The 15,273-nt window shown below is 43.1% G+C and overlaps 1 protein-coding gene across 1 annotated transcript in view; it reads left to right on the plus strand.

Annotated features, from left to right (window-relative positions):
* nwd1 (NACHT and WD repeat domain containing 1) overlaps positions 1-15,134 on the plus strand; it is a 90,737-nt gene extending 75,603 nt beyond the window's left edge. The window contains 11 exon segments of the mRNA XM_080429919.1: positions 728-933; positions 4,351-4,746; positions 4,971-5,061; positions 5,692-5,846; positions 6,392-6,668; positions 7,308-7,424; positions 8,238-8,431; positions 11,539-11,664; positions 12,151-12,267; positions 13,581-13,686; positions 14,772-15,134. Coding sequence (XP_080286045.1) covers positions 728-933; positions 4,351-4,746; positions 4,971-5,061; positions 5,692-5,846; positions 6,392-6,668; positions 7,308-7,424; positions 8,238-8,431; positions 11,539-11,664; positions 12,151-12,267; positions 13,581-13,686; positions 14,772-15,130 — 2,144 coding nt within the window. The 3' untranslated portion in view covers positions 15,131-15,134.
* Positions 15,135-15,273: the final 139 nt, after the last annotated feature.

A 15,273-nucleotide genomic window follows, 5' to 3' on the forward strand; every position in this document is an offset into this window, starting at 1 on the left:
GCTTGTGTTACAGACCAATCAGGAGAGAGAATCCTATAGTTATCAGCTTGTGTTACAATGCCACATTGTTTGTGTCGTCACTTACAATGTCACTTGTTTATCCTATTCCCTGTATGAGTTCTCTCTCCTGATTGGATGAAATGGGTATCCTGACCTGAAAATGTAATGTATGTTTAGTAAAGAGCTGGAGAGACAGGGAGACTCCTGTTACTGAACAAATGACCATATCGAGCTTTTTAACACTTATTTTATTAATAACATAAATGAATTAATTATGTATTTAGTTACTTAAAAATGTGTCCTTGTCATTACTGCTTGTCTCTACATATTAGCGGTGGTTGCAGATATACATTGTGAAACATACATTATCAACTTTAGCCTTATTTTATACCTAGGCTATTTGAAAATAGCAGATCTACAAGCTCGTTGTGAGCATGTAGATCGGCTATTTTCAAACATTTTAGTAATTTTACTTTTGGTACTTTAAGTACATTTTGATGCCAATGCTTTTGTACTTTTAATCAAGTAAATTTAGAATGATGGACTTTTACTTGTGACCGAGTATTTCTATATTGCAGTATTGATACTTTTACTTAAGTAAAGAATCTGAGTACTTTTTTCCACCACTGCACATTAGTTAGAATTGAACCCCAGAGATCATTCAAGTTTGATCTTTTTTAAATGTCTGACATATTTATTTATTTATTTAAACATCTGTGGTCTACAGGAGCCGTCCTGTCCGTCAGGCTGATTGACAGGGCTTCCCACTGCCTCTCATTGGCTGCAGACGGCTCTCTGAGAAGGTGGAGCCTGTTGACTGGCAGGCAGGTGTACTGCATCCAGGAGGCGGGGCCACTGGACCCCGCCCCTTCCTCCGTACACCTGTACCTGTCTGAGCGGAGGGGCGTGGCCTTCGTTTACTCAGGAGATCAGGTACGATTATACTATTCAACCCAGAAGCACGTTTTAATATACATGTTCTAATATGTTTTTTAAATAATCCATCTAATCGATAAGTCTGATTAACCGATGAAAGTTACTTTGTTTTAGAAAAGCGTCACTCAAAAAAGTGTGAAAGTGTAAATGAAATAATATAAATGAAAAAAAGTTATTGAAAAAAACATGCATTGAAAGTCCAGTGTTGATTTTGACAGCAAATTTTGATGTAGTTTTAGTCATAGTCTTTTGAATAAAATTCCATTTAGTTTTAGTCATATTTTAGTCATTCTGAAATGTTTTAGTTTTTGTCTAGTTTTAGTCGACTAAATATCATAAGATTTTAGTCACTAAATCCACAGTTGATTTAGTGACTAAAATATATTTTGCCGGTGCCTTGATGGCGTCTTAATGGCGGATTTTAGACTTGGTTGCATGATGAAAATAGCAGATCTACAAGCTCACAACGCGTCGCAGCGCGACGCGTGTAGATCTGCTATTAGATTTTTGAGCTTGTAGATCTGCTATTAGATTTTTGAGCTTGTAGATCTGCTATTCGATTTTTGAGCTTGTAGATCTGCGCAACACCCGAGCGCAACCAAACATAAAATGACTTTTTAGTCTAGTTCTTATTTCCCGACGAAATTGTCAAGATATTTAGTCTTAGTTCTAGTCGTCGTCGCTTAGTTTATATTTTGTTTTTATTTTGTTTTCGTCAGTGAAAAAAGGTAGTCGACCAACATTTTTCGTCATAGTTTCAGTCGACGAAATCATAACTTCCATCATTAGAAGGACAGTATCAGCCACCAGAAGCAGGGAGGCAGGCCGTCTGAAATGGATTTGAGCAACGAGAGGCACCGAGGAGCGAGCTGACTCAGCGGCGTTCAAGTTACGTCGGACAGAATCCCCCGAACCCCCCCCCCCCCCCAAAATCAGTGTCTGCCGTCCCGGGTACCCTCGACACCCTTGAATCCTTTGACGGTGTGTGTGTGTGTGTGTGTGTGTGTGTGTGTGTGTGTGTGTGTGTGTGTGTGTGTGTGTGTGTGTGTGTGTGTGTGTGTGTGTGTGTGTGTGTGTGTGTGTGTGTGTGTGTGTGTGTGTGTGTGTGTGTGTGTGTCCTAGCTGTTTTCCACAACATCATCGTGCACATCACTACATTAACGATGGTAGTTACGACGGGTGTGTTTAAGTTGTTATAAAAACAACATTAGCGTGTCACCGGTGCTTCACCTCCGTGTTCACACCACCTACTCCCAGCATGCCCCACACACGATGGGGTTGGGGGGGGGGGGGGGGCAGGCGAGTTTAATGTGGCAGGCGAGTGGGGCGATCAGGTCAAGGTAATCATTGCTGAGTACTCCAGCAGACTCGACTTAATCCACACATCGCCTCTGCCTCTAATCATGAAACTGGAGGCAGTCAGAATAATAGCATTGGCCAAGGTACAACATCTTTTCTCCAATGTACATGTTCCACGAAAATCACTACGTGATTTGACTGACAAAACTGTGCACTTAGTGAGACAATGGACTGGTCTTAACACACACATAGCCTCGATCTCCAGGCTTTTATTGTTTAGTTTTGCTAAAAAATAAAAGCCTGGCCCAGCCCGTCGGTGTACTCGGTATGAGGAAGTGTTTCACTTCCCAACCAACCAGAGTGCAGTGGGCGTCGCTCGTAATGTTGTGTTAACGGGGCGGGGGTTGACGGACAGATCGGTGAACCAATGGGATCAGGCGCAGTCTCTCGCCGGCTCTATACACCCGCCCCTCTATACACGAAATCAGGAGCGTTGGGGCAGACTAACACACACACAACACGTGACATTATATTTCACAGTAAACGTGAGGGTGGTTTGGGTGTTCCCAATTTTGAATGGACATATATTGCTACGAGGCTCTCCCACTTGTTAAATATGCTGAACAAAGATGACCAGTATGTGAGAGAGCTTGCACGTTCATCTCTATTTCTGGACCTAAAACGACGTAAGGTCCCCCTGGCATGTGGCTCGGATCCTTGCTTCCTAGGCTTCAGGAGGAAACCTAGTGGAAAGCTAGACAGTCGCTCTCCCGGCTTCGGTGTGTGGTCAGACTGGCCGGACTTAAACGATCTGTGCTGCTGGGCTGATGTTACCTAGAAGTGGGTAGGGTCTAACTCAGAGGCGATGGCTGTCTCGGAGGACTTTATATCTGACCCCAGTATCTCTGTCAGAGCATCTATGACTGTGTGTGGAACAGAACACCAACTCCCACTGACTAATGCCCGAGGTCGCCTATTATGGGCACAACAGCAAAGGCAGCGGCAGCATTGGACTGAACTGAGGTTGCAAGGGAAGACTGCATGTCTCCCCGCTGTGGACCATTCTGTCTCGCACTCTGTGCTAAAAAATGTTGCTTTAGACCATTGCATTATTATCTTTACTCTGAAAGCGAGGTTGCAGGTTTTACCATCTAAACTTAACCTCTCCATCTGGTTTCCAGACAAACATGCTCCTCACTGTATACATCATGGTCATGAACAAATAGCTGAAACCATGTCCCACATCTTAAATGGGTGCCATGTATACAGGGGACTCTACATAAGTAGGCACGACAGAATAGTGGATTTGATATCTAAAGATATCACTTCGATTTTCAGGTCCTCCATCATGCTGTAAAAGCATTCTACTGTGAAGCCGAACATGTTTAACCTGTGTAACGATGATTCTGTGTTCTCTAACATTTCAGCTAACACCCCTGATGTCATTGTTGTTAATGAAAACCATAGGGAGGTGTTCATTCTCGAGGTCGGCTGTACTTTTGATTACAGCTTAGAGGAAGCCTTCCTAACCAAAGTGCTAAAATATCATCAGCTAGAGCAGACCATCTCTCAGCTAGGCTACAGATGTAAACTTTTGGTTTTTATCTTTGGTAGTCTAGGGCACGTGCACAAGTTGGTTGTAAGGGGCCTGCAAATGGCCGGCCTCTCCAAAAGGAGGGCTAAACAATTAGCAAGGTACTGCTCAATATCAGCTATTATAGGAAGCCGCTCAATTTGGAGGAGGCGTTGCTTCCTTTACCCATGATTGTTGTCCGCTGTGTTTGACAAGTATGCCATCTTTTGTTTTGTATGTAATGTTGCTCTGCTTTACATGCGCTTTGTAACTAACTGTTTTCCCTTCATCTGACTGCACTGGCAGTGTTTATGTCCTTTGTACATCCTGTACTTCTTATAATGTGGACATGAATAAATATTTCAAATGTGTGCCATTGCAGTCATACAGACTGCCTGGCTGTTTTGTTTCTCATTATCTGACTGCACTGGCAGTGTTTATGTCCTTTGTACAAGGCATTCTTGTGCTTCTATTTATGTGGACATAAATAAATATTTCGTGTGTGCGTGTGTGTGCGTGTGTGTGTGTGTGTGTGTGTGCAGGTCCGAGCGTGGTTGGTGTCCACTGGCCAGCAGGTTCTGTCCGTCCCTCAGGGTGGGCGGGGCCAGGTTCTGGCCGTTCTGGACGACATGCTGGTCACTCTGACGGAAGATGGGCGTGTCCAAACCTCACATCCAGGAAGTGATGGGTGTGTCCAAACCTCACATCCAGGAAGTGATGGGTGTGTCCAAACCTCACATCCAGGAAGTGATGGGTGTGTCCAAACCTCGCATCCAGGAAGTGATGGGTGTGTCCAAACCTCACATCCAGGAAGTGAAACCCAGCGACCAGAGGCTCAGCAGGACGACTGCCAGCGAGCGCTGACCGTGGCGGCGGTCGCTACTCTGTCCAGACGAGGCCGCGTGATGATCATCGCTAAGGAAGGACTCCTCTGTCAGGTAGAGACCGGTACAACCACAGCCTGTTACTGTTGTATTGGGAGCTAACCCGAATTACCAGTATAACCTGTGTGTGTGTGTGTGTGTGTGTGTGTGTGTGTGTGTGTGTGTGTGTGTGTGTGTGTGTGTGTGTGTGTGTGTGTGTGTGTGTGTGTGTGTGTGTGTGTGTGTGTGTGTGTGTGTGTGTGTGTGTGTGTGTGTGTGTGTGTGTGTGTGTATTACAGGTGTACAGAACAGGCAGGCAGTCAGTCAGTGAGTTTCCAGTGATTCCATCTCTTCTCACAGTGACTGAAGATGAGAAACTTCTGTTAGCAGGTGCGTTGTTAGAGTTATTATTATTATGATATAATGTATTATTGTGGTATGTGTTATTATGGGTGATTAACAACTTCAAGGATAATTAAAGCTGCAAGCAGCGATGCGGGCCCTCGCAGCTCCACGATACAAGCCTGGATGGCAATCAGCTGAAAAGTTAGGCTACATAACTTAAGCGGGTACAGCCTGTCCCTATTGGCCTTCTAAGTGCACATAGGAAGTTTCGTAAGTTTAGCATGCTGGGAACTGGAGTTATGGCTGTTTAAAGCCCAGCTAATAGGAACACAGAGGGGGCGGGTTTTAAGCAATTGCAGCCTGTCCCTATTGGCCGTCTAAGTGCACCTAGCAAGTTTTGGAAGTTTACCATGCTGGGAACTGGAGTTATGGCTGTTTAAAGTTTTACGAAAACTCAAGCTTTTGACAACTTTTCATCGTTAAGGTCTTTTGTGTATGCTGAGCGAATTTGAGGCGGATCCGACAATCCGCCTTGGGGGAGTTTGTTAAAGTACAACCTGTAATATACATACATTTGTTCGTTCATTCATCAATTCATTCATTCATGCATGCATGCATTCATGCATTCATTCATTCATACACACATTCATTCATTCATTCATTCATGTCATCCAGGCAGTAACAGGACTCTCAGTGTGTTCAACATTGAGGCGGATCCAGTTCCAGTGGATCCGTTTCTGTCTCTGCAGCACGAGGAGAGGGTTCTGTGTGCGTGTGTGTCCTCTGATGGCAGAACACTGGCGTCTGGAGCCCTGGACCAGCTGATCCGGGTCAGAACCACACACACACACACACACACACACACACACACACACACACACACACACACACACACACACACACACACACACACACACACACAAAGTAATCATTTCCAGCACTTCTTAAAGGGCAAGACCACTCTGGCAGAGGTTTGGGTTGTGCAGTTACCTTGCCATGATGTAACCTCAAAGGTGGGCAAGAAATAAAAAATAATAATTGCTCCATTTATAAGAAATTAATCATTCAAAATATGCTCCCCATTGACTTACATTGTACGGTAAAACAGCTCTCAAAGTCACTCTTTTAGCACATAAACGAACACAAACAAAGCTGATTCAGACAATAATATGGTCTGAATCAGCTCTGAATCAGTTCTATATTATAGAACATCACCAAACCCATCGTTTAATAAAGATGTTAACTTCCTGTTGATTTTACTATTTCGACTGAGAAGAAAACCCGGACTGGATCCGCGGATCCGGATCTTCAAATGGTAATCATTTGAGAAACCACTGGACTAAACGTCTGACACCTGTGTGTTGTTGTGGTCAAGGTGTGGTCGGTCACTACAGGCGCGTTGCTGGACAGCCTGTGTGGGATGGACGCGGCGGTCAGCTGCCTGGCCATGTGGAGCGACGGCTGCGTGGCGTCCGCCTCCGCCGAGGCCGACTGCGTCAAGCTCTGGACTCTCAAGTACGATTCCCAGCACAAGCCCGCCGCCCACGCGCCCTCGGGCCTGCCCCTCGTGGCGCTGGCCAAGGACGGGGACACGGTGCACTACGTGACCTCTGAGGGTCCCAAGGAGGTCAGGACTTACAACTGTACCACAGGTAAGAGGAGACGATATATATATGTGTGTGTGTGTATGTACGTACAGTATGTATGTATATATGTATGCATGTATGCATGTGTATATATGTATATGTATATGTATATATATATATATATATATATATATATATATATATATACACATATATATATATTGGGCATGTAACGATTTATCGTAAATCGATTAAAATCGATTCAAACGACAATTTAAATCAATTTAATACAAACTTTATCGCGATGCAAATAGCAGAGTGTGTGTAAAAAAATAAATGAAAATACAGGATATTTGTAAGAGAGTTGATAAAAATAATGTTTTCAGTCATTTGCTACTGCATTGAAAAGAGGATAAGAGAAAGTACAGTATTGTAAAAAAGAAAAGAAAAAAAGAATAAAACACTGGATCCGTGTAAGAGAAATAGCAATGTCATCATTGAATACATTGACTTTCCCTGGTGTATATATATAAAATATTAAACTTACTGTATTAGGTGTGCGTGTGCGTGCGCACGCATACGAGTTAGAGATAAAATAGAAACATAGAACATTACTGTACACATAGGCTATTATGTTAACAGTCCATCTCCAAAAAGATGACGAGCTGACGTCTTTGATTGATTGACTGATTGACTTATTGACAGGTGGTGTGAGTGAGGGTAAAGCTACGTCAGCAGATGTGTGCTGTGTGGAGCTGGCCCAAAACAAACGTCTGCTGTTCTGTGGACTGAAGACTGGAACCGTCCTGATCTACCCTCTGAGTAAATAAACCTGTATTACTATTAATATAAATAACCTCTATTATTATCAATTAGAGCTGGGACTGTTTTTTTCCCCCGATCAATTAATTACACTAGTGTGGCATACTGTATTTGATCATATAATTTGTAGCATGGCATACTGTATTTGATCATGTAATTTGTAGCGTGGCATACTGTATTATATCATGTAATTTGTAGCGTGGCATACTGTATCTTATCATATAATTTGTAGCGTGGCATACTGTATCTTATCATATAATTTGTAGCGTGGCATACTGTATTTGATCATATAATTTGTAGCGTGGCATACTGTATTATATCATGTAATTTGTAGCGTGGCATACTGTATTATATCATGTAATTTGTAGCGTGGCATACTGTATTATATCATGTAATTTGTAGCGTGGCATACTGTATTATATCATGTAATTTGTAGCGTGGCATACTGTATTTGATCATATGATTTGTAGCGTGGCATACTGTATTATATCATGTAATTTGTAGCGTGGCATACTGTATTATATCATGTAATTTGTAGCGTGGCATACTGTATTTGATCATATAATTTGTAGCGTGGCATACTGTATTATATCATGTAATTTGTAGCATGGCATACTGTATTATATCATATAATTTGTAGCGTGGCATACTGTATTTTATCACATAATTTGTAGCGTGGCATACTGTATCTTATCACATAATTTGTAGCGTGGCATACTGTATCTTATCACATAATTTGTAGCGTGGCATACTGTATCTTATCACATAATTGCTGTCTGCGGAAAATGATTACTAAACATTTCTGCCCCTTAGACCTTCCCCAGGAGACCCTGTGCATCCCGCCTCCAGAGAGCCTTCCCAGGGTGCACTGCCTGTCCATGGGCCCCAAGGAGAAGCGTCTGGCCGTGGGATACGAGGACGCCGTGTGTCTGTTTGAGGTGGCCATCCGGGACCGCTTCCCCACCGTGGACGGACCCCTGGCCAGGATGTCTCTGTCCCTCCTGCAGGTACCAAGGTCACCAACTAGTAGTAGTTAGTAGTTAGTAGTACTAGTTTTAGTAGTAGTATTAGCAGTGGTGTAAAGTAACTAAGTACATTTACTCAAGTACTGTACTTAACACATTGGGTGCCAAAGTAATTTTTTTTAAAGTGACGTTGAGTGCCAGAGATCTCACCGTTTGTAACGTTACGCTGTTTACAGCTGTAGACTCCACGACGAGCACCCGATTGTAAACAATATATGCGTGCACGATGGTGGATGGTCCTGGCTAACGCCTGGAACAATAACATCTCTCACACAAGTCACCGGGGCGGAGTGATCTGGGATCGAACGGGACTCGTTTTTCCCCACTGTAAGAAAGTGAAGGAAATATGGAGTCTTTTTTTTTGCAAGGAATAGAATGGGAGCGGATGGGAGCCAGTTTTTTTGGCACGGTGATCCATCTGTCCCTTCCTTCTCAGAGTCACCGTGGGTGATTCCAGAGCTGCGCTAGCCCCCCCCCCCCTTGTGGAAAAAAAACGAAGAAAACAAAAAGATTTACTTCACGGAGAATCGCGGTTTTGGCACTCCGTGTCACTTTAACCGGGAAATCCCGGTTTTGGCACCCAATGTGTTCATTGAGTGCCATTGACGCGTTTCACTTGTTTTACCGCAATGGCGCTGGGTGCCAATGGCGTGTTTTTGGGGGGAAAAAAACGTTCAGAACCCAAGATATCATCATTTGAAGATTTGCTGCTCCATTCACTTCTTGTTTAACTTATTACTGAAAAGGGCTTTATCTCGGCTCCTGAGCACTTTTTTTTTACTATGTATTTTTCAATGTTATTATGTTATTTTCAAAAGGCAGACAATTAATGTCAACAAGGTCCAATGACCTCGTTGACATTTGTGAAACCACACAGTGAAACCCTCAGTGATTAGCACCCATCAGGGGATCCATTATACTGGAGATAAATATTCTGTGTCTACTTGAAAAAGGTATAAGAAAATTTGAAAAATTGCTGACACAGTTCGCAATTGGTTTTTTTATTTCATTGGCACTGAATGAGTAAAAGTACAAAAGTATTAGCATCAAAATATACTTAAAGTACCAAAAGTAAAAGTGCTCAGGACATGATGCAGAATGTCCCATTTTACAAGTTCAACATGTATAAAAATCATTTGAAAATAGCAAATCTACAAGCTCACAATGTGTCCAATGTAGATCTGCTATTTTCAAATGGCCGAAATGTATATAGGGCTGAAGTGGTTCATGCATGTTTTGTAATAGTAATTACAAAAAATAATAAGTAGCTAGTAACTAAAGCTGTCAAATAATTGTAATGGAGTAAAAGTACAATATTTGCCTCTGATATGTAATGGAGTAGAAGTAAAAGTATTGAAAATAGGAAGTACTCCAGTAAAGTAAAAAATCCTCAAAAGTGTACTTAAGTAAAACATTTGAGTACTTTTTCCACCACTGTTGGTGTTGGCCTATATTAAAATAATAATATAATGAAGGTATGATAGGTCTCAATGACGCGCACCCAACGGTGTAAGCCCCATTTCTGACCAATGGTTGGTTTGAGAGAAAATGGCCAAAACATCCTGGAAGCGTCCTTTTTTCTTTTTCTTTCACGCTGTATTGTCGGCCTTTTCCCCCTCTGAGCTTGTAGATCTGACTGTTGGGCGCGGGTGTGCATGGGCGTGGACGGGAACGTGCACTGAGCAGTTTGACACGTTGATGGGCTCTGTAGCGCCCTCGCTCGTGGAGTTATGACAAAAAAAAAGGTGCTTTTATCTTGGGCCAGGCTTTTTTTGCGGCCTCCGTTAGAGTTATAAGCAGTGGGCTTGTAGATCTACGTGTTTAGAATTCAAGAAAATCGTCCATTTCTAAAACATTTCGACCCGTATATCGGTCCACGAGTATTTGCCGGTGTCGTACGGGGAATCAAAAAGAAATATCTTGACGTTCCCAATCCAATCCAATGACGTTTTATTCCGAATAACAAGGTCGTGAACCGTGCCTGTGTTTTTGCGATCACGGCTTCACAGCTTCACTGGGAGTCAAACGGTGACTCATAGGTTGGAGAAGAGCGCCATCTAGTGTAAAACACCGAGCACACGTCATTGGCGGTGTGGGCTTTGGAGAGAAAAAAAGCAAAGATTTGAGTTATAAATGTTCGCTTTAAAAAACGTATGTATATTCAAAGATTTTCACAGATTTTCACGATTTGAAAAAAATAGCAGATCTACAAGCTCATAGCGCGGCACTCGTTGCCGCGCTATGAGCTTGTAGATCTGCTATTTTTGAATCGCCACAAAAATCTAAAATGACCAGTGCTTTCCCGGTTTTAATGGGTTAAAACAAGCCTTTCCTTTGATGTTACAAATATCGCCTGGAAAATCATTCCATGAGGCCAGTTGAGCTGTAAAATACAGCCCTCTTACTCATTCCTCCTCTCGCCCCACGTGTGGAATATGTATGAGTTTGAACAGTGGTATAAAGTAACTCAGTACATTTACTCAAGTCAAATGTTGAGGTATTTTTGGGCGGTGAAACCGCCCCTATAAGTGAGATTTGGAAAAATGTACATTTTCCTGCGCTGTGATCTGGGCCCAGGAAATTTGTACAATTATCCTGCGCTGTGATTGGCCAGTATCCAATCTATTCAGGACTGTGATTGGCCAGTGTCACATGACACATGTGCATAGCCCTATATAAGAAACCATAACTTGAAAAAAACCAAAAATTGGTTTTTTTCAAAAAAAACCAAAAATTGGTTTTTTTCAAGTTATGGTTTCGTCCATCATAAAGAGTGTTTCAATAAATGTATTTATCTTTTGTACATGATTGGTTGACTCCATTCAGTATTGTGATTAGCTAGCAAGACACCGCCCACTTCACACAGGGTGTGATTTTTACTTTACTGGAGTATTTCCAATTTTCAATACTTTTACTTCCACTCCACTCAGAGGCAAATATAGTACTTTTACTCCACTATAATTATTTGAAAACTTTAGTTACTAGTTACTTTGTAGATTTTGATTATTATTACTTAAGTAAATAACATGTGAGTACTTTTACCACGACCGAGTATGAGTATGTAATACTTGGTACATGTCTTCACACAGGCTCCTCTGTCCTGCATGGCTCTGATGGCCGACCGCAGGCTGATCTACGGGACGACCAGCGGAGACGTCACCATGATGGACTTTAACCATGACTCTACCTCCTCTATGCATGCTCACTGTAGCAAGGTGACAGACAGACAGACAGACAGACAGACAGACAGACAGACAGACATCATAACATGTACAGTACATATTCTAGTTCATATTGACATGATATCTATCGCGTTCAGCGTTGCCAGATCTGCTTATTATAATTTCCCCCCAAGATTTGTTTTGAAAATATCTGATCTACAAGCTCACAACGCGTCGCATCGCGACGCGTTGTGTGCTTGTAGATCAGATATTTTCAAATAGCTGATGTACGTATATGTTTAAAGTGCTCATGTGGCCCATAGTCGCTTCTATTGGGCTTGTTTTCCTAGACCTGGTTGCTTGTTTCTCTCACAGAATCTGGCAACGCTGATTGCGTTGTGTCGTGTTGTGATGTGTGTTTTGTTGTGTCGTGTATTAGGTGACCTGCGTGACCCTGGGTAATTGGGACGGTCACGCTCTGGTGGGGTCAGTGTGTTGTAATTGTTGCGTGTTTTGTTTTGTTGTGTTGGTGTTTGTTAGGTGACCTGCGTGGCCCTGGGTCATTCGGGGGGTCACGCTCTGGTCGGGTCCGAAGATGCCGTTCAGAGGCTGTGGTCGTTGACCCCCGTGACCTTGGACCACACCATGGAATACAAGGTCAGCTGTGATCTCATAACATCAATACGCAAGGGATAATTGCCGGGTAGCTGGTCATTATTGAAACATTATCCCCGACAGGATGATTATGCACCGACGCAGAGCAGAGGTGCATAATCACCCTGAATAAGCAGCAATTATCCCGCTTATTACGCGGCTACTTAATAAATAAATGTATAAATTCACCCAAAAGTAACAACAAAACAAAGTATATCCTTGCTTACAGCAATAAAAGTATTCCATGAGGTAACCGGAAGACCCGCCCCAAAAACACGCTCGGCCCCATTCTTTTCGCGGACCAGCAGTCCCGGGGCGACTGTGTTTTGGGGCGAGCGTTTTGGTATTCTTCCATGAGTTAATGCTGGCCGTCCGCCCAGCGGAACACGGTCGCCTCGGAAAACAAGGAAGTGTTGATCAAATAGAATACATTTTCGGTTACTCATGCATCGTCTATTTCTCACTTCAAATGTTTTCAAAAATATTCTTGAGAGCAACGTTGAGTTGTAAATGACATGGTGTGTTTGTTCACATGGCTGCCCTGTTGGATACAGCATAACATCAAGCAGCGCATTGATATGAGCAGGTGCTCTGAGTCTTTGATTAGACAGGTTGATATGAGCAGGTGTTCTGAGTCTTTGATTAGACAGGTTGATATGAGCAGGTGTTCTGAGTCTTTGATTAGACAGGTTGATATGAGCAGGTGTTCTGAGTCTTTCATTAGACAGGTTGATATGAGCAGGTGCTCTGAGTCTTTGATTAGACAGGTTGATATGAGCAGGTGCTCTGAGTCATTGATTAGACAGGTTGATATGAGTAGGTGTTCTGAGTCTTTGATTAGACAGGTTGATATGAGCAGGTGTTCTGAGTCTTTGATTAGACAGGTTGATATGAGCAGGTGTTCTGAGTCTTTGATTAGACAGGTTGATATGAGCAGGTGTTCTGAGTCTTTGATTAGACAGAGGTCTGTTTTTGAGCTCATTGGTCATTATCCAGAAATAACACACCACTGACTTCAGTGATTGACCAATCAGAATCAAGCATTCAACCAAGCTGTGTAATAAATTGTTTTAATTAATACATTATTTCATTTATTTTTAACCACTTCCAACTTGGTGTCTCAGGCGTTTTGGGCATGTCATTGTAGAAGAAAATGAATCTTCCAAACTTTTCAAGGAATGTAAAATAAAAAAAGAAAGAAAATCAATTATTCATGATTTCAAAAAACATGTAACAGATCTGCTTGCTCACCTCCTTCTCAGAGAGTGACCAATAATCATAATAATCATAATAATGTGATCATTGTGTATTGTCAGGGTTTCTTCTTCGAGGGCGTGGTCTGTGCAGCCTTTTCAGAGAACGACCAGTTCGTCTTCACGGGATCCCAGGACCGAACGGTCAAAGTCTGGGCCGTTTCTACAGGTACGTTACTCTCATTAGCACACCCTGGTGGCCAGAGGTAGTATCTACAGGTATGTTACTCTCATTAGCAAACCCTGGTGGCCAGAGGTAGTTTCTACAGTTATGTTACTCTCATTAGCACACCCTGGTGGCCAGAGATTGTTTCTACAGGTATGTTATTCTCATTAGCACACCCTGGTGGCCAGAGGAAGTTTCTACAGTTATGTTATTGCCAGACCCAAGGTCAGAACCAGGTCTCCTGGTCTTGTTTTTTATTACATTTCTTGCATTGAATATTGGAACATACGTGTACGTATAAAGTCTCTCGAGAACCGATCGACTTCAAACTCCGCACGGGCGTCGCAGACGACCCGAGGGAGTGCCACGCCTGGCGCCGAGTCAGTCGGATAGGCAGTTGTCCAGAACCGCCGATTGGACCGCTATGTCCATATATGGGCATGCCCATAAATGAGACCGATGGAATTAAAACTTGCTGTGTGTATTGGTGTGTATTCATTTTTAAAATTGACGACAAAGCAGGGAATGCTTCTAGGGCTTCTACTGGCTCTACTGACTGAAGACCCGCCGCCTCGCTGCCTTTCCAGCCAATAGCATTTGTTGTCCGAGTTCCAAGATGGTGGATTTGAATTTGCCGAAAAAGTGTCTTCCAAACGGGTCTGTAGAAACCAATGGGTGACGTCAGCATTTTAATCCGAACGGCGGCCATTTTCTCATAGTTATAATGTATCAGAGTGCAATACACCTCCCTACCTATAGGGGTGCGTAGTTGAAAGCATATGACGGAAATTTGGGGAAAATGGCCACCGATCGGATTAAAATGTTTTTTTATTGAACAATACGGTAGATACGGGTACTTAGACCCGGGCGTTTTAACTTGGCCGTGGGGTAAGCACTTTATATCTGAAATCTGAACGTTTATGTAGATGTACGGGTTGTAAATGGAGAAATTTCAAAAACCAGGAACAAGTTGCGCCATGACGCTTGTGACAGACGAGTGTCATGTGAACCATGGCTAGTGCTGATGGTGCGCCTTCCTTCCAATATAATAATAATAATAATAATTCATACCGTATACCTCCCACCAGGTCACCTTCTGTACGTCCAGTACGTATACTCTCCTCTGGTTGCCATGGTGACACACAGGAACGGCTTCGTGGGGTTGTCCCGGTCTGGCCGTGTCGTCAAGGAAGTGTTCCGCTGTCCGGAGGAGCTGGGAGCGGAACACAACCCGGTGAGGAACGTAAAGGCCCAGTACCGCGTCACGTCGCGCCAGCACAACCCCGCCCCGGAGGGGGAGGAGTCCCGGACGAGCCCCCAGCATGCCACCAACCTCCGCGACTACAACCCCGCCCACTTTAACATCAACTTCCTGAGCATCGCGGCCGTAGCTAGGCTGTTTAAAAAGCCGCGAGGAGCTAAACCTGAGAGCGAGACGCTGCAATGACACGACACGACAAGCACAAGAACCACCATTTATTACGCTATATATATATATATATATATATATATACTTACAGCACCTTTAAATTACAGGCATTTACATCCAAAATGAAAGATGAAAAACATATAATAGCAGTGGTTTATGTA

The sequence above is a fragment of the Gymnoscopelus braueri genome (assembly GCF_963280865.1).
Source record: "Gymnoscopelus braueri genome assembly, chromosome: 6".
In the NCBI taxonomy this organism is placed as follows: Eukaryota; Metazoa; Chordata; class Actinopteri; order Myctophiformes; family Myctophidae; genus Gymnoscopelus; species Gymnoscopelus braueri.